This window comes from Pteropus alecto, unplaced genomic scaffold, assembly GCF_000325575.1.
Source record: "Pteropus alecto unplaced genomic scaffold, ASM32557v1 scaffold413, whole genome shotgun sequence".
Lineage (NCBI taxonomy): Eukaryota > Metazoa > Chordata > Mammalia > Chiroptera > Pteropodidae > Pteropus > Pteropus alecto.
In genome coordinates, this window is record NW_006434120.1 from 1,364,226 (window position 1) to 1,372,456 (window position 8,231).

The window sequence follows — 8,231 nt, forward strand, 5'->3', positions numbered from 1 at the left end:
CCCCTACACTAAAATGTTAGTCTTTCAAATGAAACCTCTAGTTCTTTGTTATCTCCTCCACTAAAGTTTCACATAAAGCAGACCCCAACAAAAGCTGATTTATAAATGAGACGTTTTTGTTTCTAAGAATTAAAACATATTTTGACAATTTTCTCAGTATAAAAATGAGAATGAAATATTAATACTCAAAAACGAGAGTTAAAATTCAATGAAGGTATCTTTAGATAGGATCATAAATGCTAAAACATTTCTCGATGTTTTTATCTGAGAAATGTAAAAGTTTTAAAAGCTATACCTTATGCCTGCATGGCAATTAGATTTATAATTATAATGGAAATATGTAAAAGTATACTTGCATGCCTTTAATGCTTTGGCCTCCCTCTGACTGTGTTTGTAATTATTCTTTGAGCCATAAAACATGAGCTATAAGATTGTGGGGATTCAGAAGAGAGCTCAAGGAGAGCTCAGTCCAGCGGAGAAAAGATATATAAACAAATAACTGCAAAACTGTATGATATGTACTGATAAAGGCAGCCACAAGATGCTGTGGGTGCCTAAAGGATGAGCATTAAAATGCTCTTCCCTAGCCCCACTCCCAGCACCCAGAAAGATCCTTTTAAAATGTAAAAAGGATTGTCATCTCTGGTAGCTTAAAGATGGCCACAAATTCTTGGACATTTTTCCCATTGAGAGGTGGGATCTATCCCCTCCCTTGGAATAACAGTGGGCTCTGTTACTGCTTTTACCAATAGAATATGGCAAAAGTGACACTGTGCCAGTTTCTGGACCTAGGCTACACAGCTTCTACTTCTCTCTAGGGGTAATCAGCTGTCATGTAAGTCGTCCAGCTATCCTGAGATCACCATGTTGTGTGCAAGCCCAAGGCAGTCACATGGAGCAGCTGCCAGGTGACAGATGCCTGACCGCCTCCAGCTGTTCCAGTCATCTGAGACCAGGAACCAGAAATGTAAGGTAAAAAGCCTTCAAATGACTCCAGACTCAGCTATTATCTAACTGTAAAATCTGAGTATGAGGGATTACAGAGCTCATCAACTCCCAAACTATGATAAATAATAAATTCTTGTTTCAAACCATTAAATGTTGGGGTGGTTTTTATGCAGCAATAATTAGAATATCATCTCTCTACTTAAAACACTGTGGATGAAAAAGGGAGTTCTATGGAAAGTAACCTCATAGGGTGCTCTGATCATAAACTCCTAGCTAGGTAGGTCAGGGCAGGTAGTCATGCCCCAGGCAGATAACTTCTTTCCTAAGGATTATCTTTGCCTTAAGCAAGCCCTTTCCACTGTATCTGTACATCTAGGTTAATGCCTCTTTGAAATGCCTCTTTTCAGAACCCTTCCTTTTAAAGGGCGACCATCCTCAAAAGAGCACATAATCTTAACTATCCTGTACTTTGCTTTCTCCCATGTTCATGTAATCTTCCTTACGTCCTCTGCTTAATTCCAAATGCATAAAAGAAGCTGCAAACAATTCATAACCTAGCCTATACATACACACACAGCCATGCAAGTAGCCTAGCATAGACTAAATTTTATTTAGAATTCATAACTTTCTTAGATTAACCTGTAAACCCACTTAGATCACCCTGGATGTTATAAGGTTTGTGCAACCATATCCTGTAATTTGCTAAGAGTTTAATAAGAGGATTGAGACTTAAACTTCCTTCCATACCTATACCATTCCTGACACTGAAGATGGCCAGACAGTTTTTTTCCGAGATAAGCCCAGGATGATTTGCAGGATCACGGGGTTGATCCTGATCAAACTGCCTGAGGCTGGCCGAAGTGGCCTGGAGGACTCTATATTGACTTATTCATGAACTATTCTCATTATACCCTCATTATAATACTAAAATCTCCTCCTGGGGGCAGAGATTTTCTGCCACTTTTGAACATGTGATGTAGGTATAGGCATGGTTTCTAACTGCACATGCGCAGGAATGTCCTCACCTATACATGCGATGACAAAGCTCACCTTGATGGTGATGCATGATTTCCCAGAATAAAGATGAACCTGATCATTTATTTGTTCAGGGACATGCTGCTTTGGGGAGTGACACTCATACCCCCTTGCCAGCCATCTCGAAATAAAGTACATTCCCTCTCATAAAATCTTCTCAGAGTTATCTTTTGGATGGTGACTTACTGAGTAATTGGACTTGATTCGGCTCAATAACAAATTTAGATCTTGCTCCCCGGCATATGTCATCAGTTTGGCTCAAAAACTCCTAACAATTCTCTAGAAGTTTGGATGTTTCTCAGGTTGACAACTTAATCTCAAATGCTCAAATGGTTTTCCACAGCACTTAGATAAAATCCAAACTCCTCACCCTGTTCACTCAAGCCCTGTGCAATGTGGACCCTGCCTTCCTCTGTAACCTCCCCTTCCACTTTCTCCCTTGCTCACCACAGTTCAGCCAAACTGGCAGTCCTTTCTTTGAACAAGCCAAGCTCCTTCCAGTCTCAGGGGATCTGTAGAAGTTGCTTCCTTTGCTTTGAATTCTCTTTTCTCATCTTCACTGTCTTTTCATAAGGCAGGCAGTATAGCACGGGGGCTCTAATAACCCAGTTTTCTTGTCTGTCAAATGAGTGAGCTAACACAGGTAACAGTCTCCAAATAATGTCTGGTTAAAATAGTAAAAGCTCAGTAAATGTCAGCTACTTTTGTCATTCAGATTTCAGTTAAGTGTTATCTCCTCAGAGATGTTCCCTAATCACTCAATCTAAAGTATCAAGTCACTCTCATATTATCTTTTTAATTTCCTATATAGCGCTTCTCACCATTTGATATTTTCTTCTTTGATTATTATCTTGTCTCTCTCGACTAAGATCTAAGGACCAGAGGAGGGACCTGATTTACCTTGTTCATCATTTACTCTCAACTCCGATTACAGTGCCTAATACAGAGTAGATCCCCAGAAATATTGCTAGATTGAATGAAAAGTATACTGTAGCTTATGTTGAGTCAAGAAAGATTTGTAGGTATTAACTGAGGAGAAAAAGGTTATTTCAGAAAAAAGGGAATACTATATGAAAAGGCAAGGAAGCTAGAGAAAGCATGATGCTCCTGGTTCAGTATGCTGGAGCAAAGTACATATGAAGGAATGAAGAGGGATAAGAAACAAAATGTGGCAAGAGCAAGATGAAGGATTTTCTTCTATGTCACCCTAATTGTATGGATTTTCTTTTCTTTTAGGTGAATTAGTATAATAGGGGTTACTGGGGAGTATGTGTATAAGTATCATGAAACTTTACCACTGCCCTCAAAAGTTAGAGAATCTTGTTAGAGAGAGAAAGGTAACAGAGTTATGAGAAGGAAAAATAGTATGGATTAAAGTAGGGAGGGCTTCAAAGAGCTGGGAATTAAGCTGAGATTTAAGAAAATTATTTGGATTTAGGCACTTATGGTAGTTAGAAGAGGAAATACAGGGGTGGTAGCTGGAAGCCAGGATGGGCCAAGAATATAGAAATGTAGAGCTAAAGGAATTACCTGTGAAGGCTTTGGACCTGAATAAAGGGTATGTGCCAGGAAGCAGAATAATCGTGGAAGGATAATAACTTTTTTCATATGATAAAACAATAATAAAACCTGTGTTTTCTATGTTTTTTCCTTTCTAAAAGGGAATCATAAATATTTCTGGGATAGGGGTGTGTGTCGGCGGGGGGGAAGTCTAAAACATTAAATGATGTATAATGCCATATTCTTTCTAATACGGTAACTTGAGACTATCCAATTGATGACATCAAAATAAAAGTCAAATAGATGCTTCATAAAAATTATTCTGGGTGTGCCACCACTGACTAAAAGTATTCAGGTTTAAAGTGCTCCACAGTACTTGGCATATTTCTGTTTATTAGTCAATCTCTTCTCCATATCCTCCCCCAAGGTGACTAGTTATTCTCACTAAGTTATGTTATAAAAGGCCAGATACTTTCCATTTCTTTATTATAGCAAGAAAATTCAGTAGAATTGTGTAAAGCAGGTTGGCATATGAGAGGAGTATTTCCTTATTGAAGAATAGTTAAAAGAGGAATTCTTGGCTATGAATAAGGTACTTGAAAAAGATGAATTCTGGATAATGAATTTTTTAAAAAGTGGTAACAATATAGCAAATTAGCTAAGAAAGATGAATACCTACTTTTTCTGCAGGGCTCTTAATGCACACCATAAAACTCTTTCTCCTCCTCCACCAGCATTGCAGTATGGATGAAAAAATGCAATCACCATTTTATTTTTCCCATTTTTGCCAACTGATGCTGAGTTTTTCTTTCTCTGTAGCAGCACTCTGATTCTCCAAAGGATAATGACCAGACACAAACATAATGTTCCACATACAATTAGCCCAGGTAAGAATAATGAATTAAAAAACCTGAAACAAGAAGGAAAAGGTGAAAATTGATATAATGCCCATTCAACAAAAATATGACTACAAAGTAAAGCCTACTATTACATATCCACTTTATAATTTAGTAGCAGAGAGAAAATTTTTATAGCTTGTGAGTCAGCTAACAAAATACGCAATTGTTAAAAGCTACGAAACATCCAATGAAAAAAGTGTCTCTTTTAATTCAAATTTCCACAGCATGTTAGCAATTTAATACATTTTCTCTTTTTAATCAGCAGTGAAAATCAATGCTGAGTCACCTTTCTCCTAACTCAATATATGTTAAGAGATTAAAATAAATTTAATTGTTACTCTCAACAAGACATGATTAGTAATGGCATCTGACTCTCAAAATGACAATATGTAATCTGAGAAATGTCTTCTTGAATGATCAATATTCTACTAGATAAAAGTTTGGTGAGATTGTAAATAATTTTTATTCTCTCACTTTATCTCAAGTAGAACAATTTCTGGGGTAAGAGGAATGGAATTTAGAGTTCTTCATTTCTATTCTGAGTTCTGCATTTGATCTGTTTACTTGACCCTAAAATCACTACTGCCTTCCTTTCTTTGTCTCTGAATGGGTCACCAAAAATCCACTAATGTTCTACCTCAGGCACATAAGTAGGCTTGCTCCCACACTCACCACTAAAGGGTTCTCTATTGTTGCCAAATCAACTGAAGCTCTGCAAAGGCAAAGGACCTAGGCTCATTCATTCACCACTGCATCCCAATGCCTAGCATAATACCTGCACAGAGAAGGCATCCAATAAATATATAGTGACTGAACACAAAATCTTATTACCTCCTTGGATGTCTCTTAAATTCTGTTAAAATAACTTCTCAAGGAATGTTTTTCTCTTAGGGTTTGCTAGTATAGTTGGTACCTAACAGTATTTCTAATACCGTGCCTACCCTTTATAAAGGAGCTGAGAGGCTTAGAAGTCGCAAAAACAATAAAATATTAAAACTTAAGTAATGAAAAGTCAGGGACCAGGGAAAATATAGAGTTAAAGTCTGTTGTGGGGGAGAGGAGACAGCCTTTGGGAAATAGATATGCAGGCTCTAAGTCTGTATATAGTACTGAACAGCAGATTAGGCTCTGGGATGCTTAATGACTGAAGCAAATATGGGCATATATTATGTAGTTACATAGTTTTCACTGTCCATAAGTAGAGAACACACAAATTCTTCTGAAAATATCTTATTGATAGTTTTGAAATAAATTTCTCATGTGAGATTTCCTTACTGTGAACAAGCCCATTACTTGAAGAGGTATTTCACCTGTTAAAATAATTTGGTCTCAGGACATCTTTATACTCTTAAAAATTAACAAGGACAGTTTTTGTTTACATCAAGGTTTCCCAACCCTGGCACTATAGACATTTTGGATCAGATAATTCTTTGTTGTGGAGGCTATATCTTACGCATTTTAGGATGTTTAGCTGCATCCTTGGCCTTGCCCAACTGGATACCAGTAGCACCCTGAGTACATATCTTTTCAATATTCTATATAACAAGATATTAATATTTATTTAACATTTGTAATATGTCAGTTCATACAAGCAATATTATATAGGGTAGATATATAGGATAGTCAAGTCAAAAGCCCATTTAATTTAAAATGTAGCTGACTCATAGAATCCAAAGATTTTTATGACATTTCCTTCAAATGATTTAAGTGGGAAATTTATGTGATAGAATTTCCAAACTGAACTATTTCACTTAAAATCAGAAAAAAAAAAAATCACTTTAATGACTAATGTTGAACCAGTCCTTTATTTTGCTCTTGGCTTCAAAGATACACTTACAGTTCTTATAGAATTCAATTAAATATAACTAAAATGTTTATCACTGAATGTTTACCCAAATTTAAACAAAAGGTTTTGAAAAGATAACTGTAATCAACGGTGAGCCATTCATTTAGCAAACATTTATTTAGCTATTATGTTCAAAGCACTGAGTTAAGGATATTTCAAATGACAGAATATGAAGGCTCTGAAAATAAATTTTCCCATTAAAATGTTTAAAAAAATTATAGAATTTGAAGTAGAAGGGACAAAAATGAGGGAACAATACCTGAATTTTGGTGAGAATATGTCAACACTGCCATTCAGAGTGCTATTGTGTTAATTATAAATTTTCAACCTAAACGAAAATATGTAGAAGTTAAAAGAACTGTTTAGATGTAATAGACTAAGTCTTTTTGTTTTATTAATGTAGGGCAAGAGAAGTAAAATACAGTGGTATTACGAAAACAAATGTGGAAAAAAGTCTGGGAGTTTTTTCACTAAAATGTTAACAGGAGTTCCCTCAGGATAGTAGCATTCCTAGCGAATTTTCGATTCTGCTTATCTATTTCCTAACTTTTCTACAAAAACACTTTATTATCCATGTAATAAAGATAAAGGTAGTATTTCATATAACTCTTATTACATCAGAAATAAAAATCAATGGGTGATCAAGAAGCAGAAGATTCAACAAAAATTTTATACTTAAGTGACTAATGTTAATGACAGTTTGGGTGAGTTAGAGAAACTAAAACGTTAAAAGGAAGATCCAGTTTCTTCTTTACCAGACATGACAGATTGTTAAATGATTTGTGGCTCAATCATAAAGGAAAATGAGGAATATAAATAATTTATGGAAGACTAGTTGGAGTGTGAACAAGAGAAAGGAAAAGCTGGAACAGGGAGAACTCAACCGCTCAGCCAGCAGTGGGGCGGGTGAAGAAAAGACATTAAACTGAGTCTTTAACCCCGTCTGCTCCTATCTAGAAGACTCTAGATTGAAAGGAATAGCGCTCATTGGCCTTGAGAAAATAGCTTAGATTCGTGATAAGAAAAGACTTTCCCCGCAAACTTTAGTTGCACTGCGCGGACATGCATCACCACCATACAGAAAACGCCTGCGAGCCCACGTCACTGACTCACCTCAATAACTCGCACAAGCACCAAACCCTTTCGGTGGCCGCCATTTTCAGTTGACCCCTGAACTCAGGAAGTACTTCGCCGTTCCTCTTGTCTATTGGCTACCGAGGTGTTTCCCCCGCCTTCATGGGGCCAACTATGCGTTTGAATTGGTTGCTGGTGTAGCTGCCCACGGCCTTCTAGCCAATAGGATCTCCCGGGGCGTAGACAGATATTTGGCATGGCCCATGGGCGGGGCGATAGTGGGAGGGGCGCTGGGGGAGGCGTAGCTTGTGATGGACAGTCAGCTCTCCCGCCCCCTGTGCCCTCCCCCACTGGAAGACCCCGTTCCAGGGTCCTGGCCCTCAGTCCAGATTCTGCCACCCGTTGGAGACCAATGGGAGGCCCTTGCGCGTCTCAGATCGATTTTCCAGGTGCGGAGTTCACTCCTGCGGCTGCGGTGTCAGGGACCTGCGGTGCCCCGGAGTCAGGCACCGAGCGAGAAAGGGAGCTGTGCAGAGTGGACCCGAAGCGGGCGCCCGCCACACCGCACCGCCCCCTGGGATCTGCATCTCCCTCCCGGGTCTGCGCTGTTCGTCCTCCCTCCTTTCCACCCCGGCACACGCTGGAGCTGAAGACCGAGTCCAGAGCGCACGGGTCCGAGGTAGCGGAAACCCTGGAGGGAGGACGGGCTCCGCTAGGCGTCCTGGCTCGACCAGGGATACTGAGGCACCAGCAGGCCTGCCTCCGGGTGCGGGTGAGGGTCCAAGGCCCACCCTCCCATCTCGCTCTCAGGCTGGCGCCCGCAGGGGTCGGGGGCGCGGTGGCGCACAACTTTGAATTAGTCCGTGGGGTGAGGACAGCCAATGCCCTCGTCCGACGTGGTGGCACTGGTTTCCAGACCCTTCCTCGGG

General features: G+C 39.4%; 2 protein-coding genes across 8 annotated transcripts in view; one reads left to right on the forward strand and one right to left on the reverse strand.

The window, feature by feature from the left end:
* The window catches only part of ALG11 (ALG11, alpha-1,2-mannosyltransferase), a 13,403-nt gene extending 5,920 nt beyond the window's left edge, over nt 1–7,483 (reverse strand). Inside the window, exons 1-3 of one of the 2 annotated variants that reach the window (XM_015587109.2) lie at nt 7,342–7,468; nt 6,488–6,556; nt 4,163–4,393 (exon numbers count right to left, since the gene is read on the reverse strand). In XM_015587109.2, the coding sequence (XP_015442595.1) occupies nt 4,163–4,251 (89 nt within the window). In that variant the 5' untranslated portion in view covers nt 4,252–4,393; nt 6,488–6,556; nt 7,342–7,468. Of the gene's footprint in view, nt 1–4,162; nt 4,394–6,487; nt 6,557–7,341 lie in introns of both variants that reach the window. The other variant, XM_006909003.3, reaches the window with a different exon arrangement.
* A 60-nt stretch (nt 7,484–7,543) lies between these two features.
* Nucleotides 7,544–8,231, forward strand: part of ATP7B (ATPase copper transporting beta) — an 81,932-nt gene continuing 81,244 nt past the window's right edge. For 5 of the 6 annotated variants that reach the window (XM_006909004.3, XM_015587105.2, XM_015587106.2 and 2 more), the window contains exon 1: nt 7,544–7,751. In XM_006909004.3, the coding sequence (XP_006909066.2) occupies nt 7,559–7,751 (193 nt within the window). In that variant the 5' untranslated portion in view covers nt 7,544–7,558. Of the gene's footprint in view, nt 7,982–8,231 lie in introns of all 6 variants that reach the window. The other variant, XM_015587107.2, reaches the window with a different exon arrangement.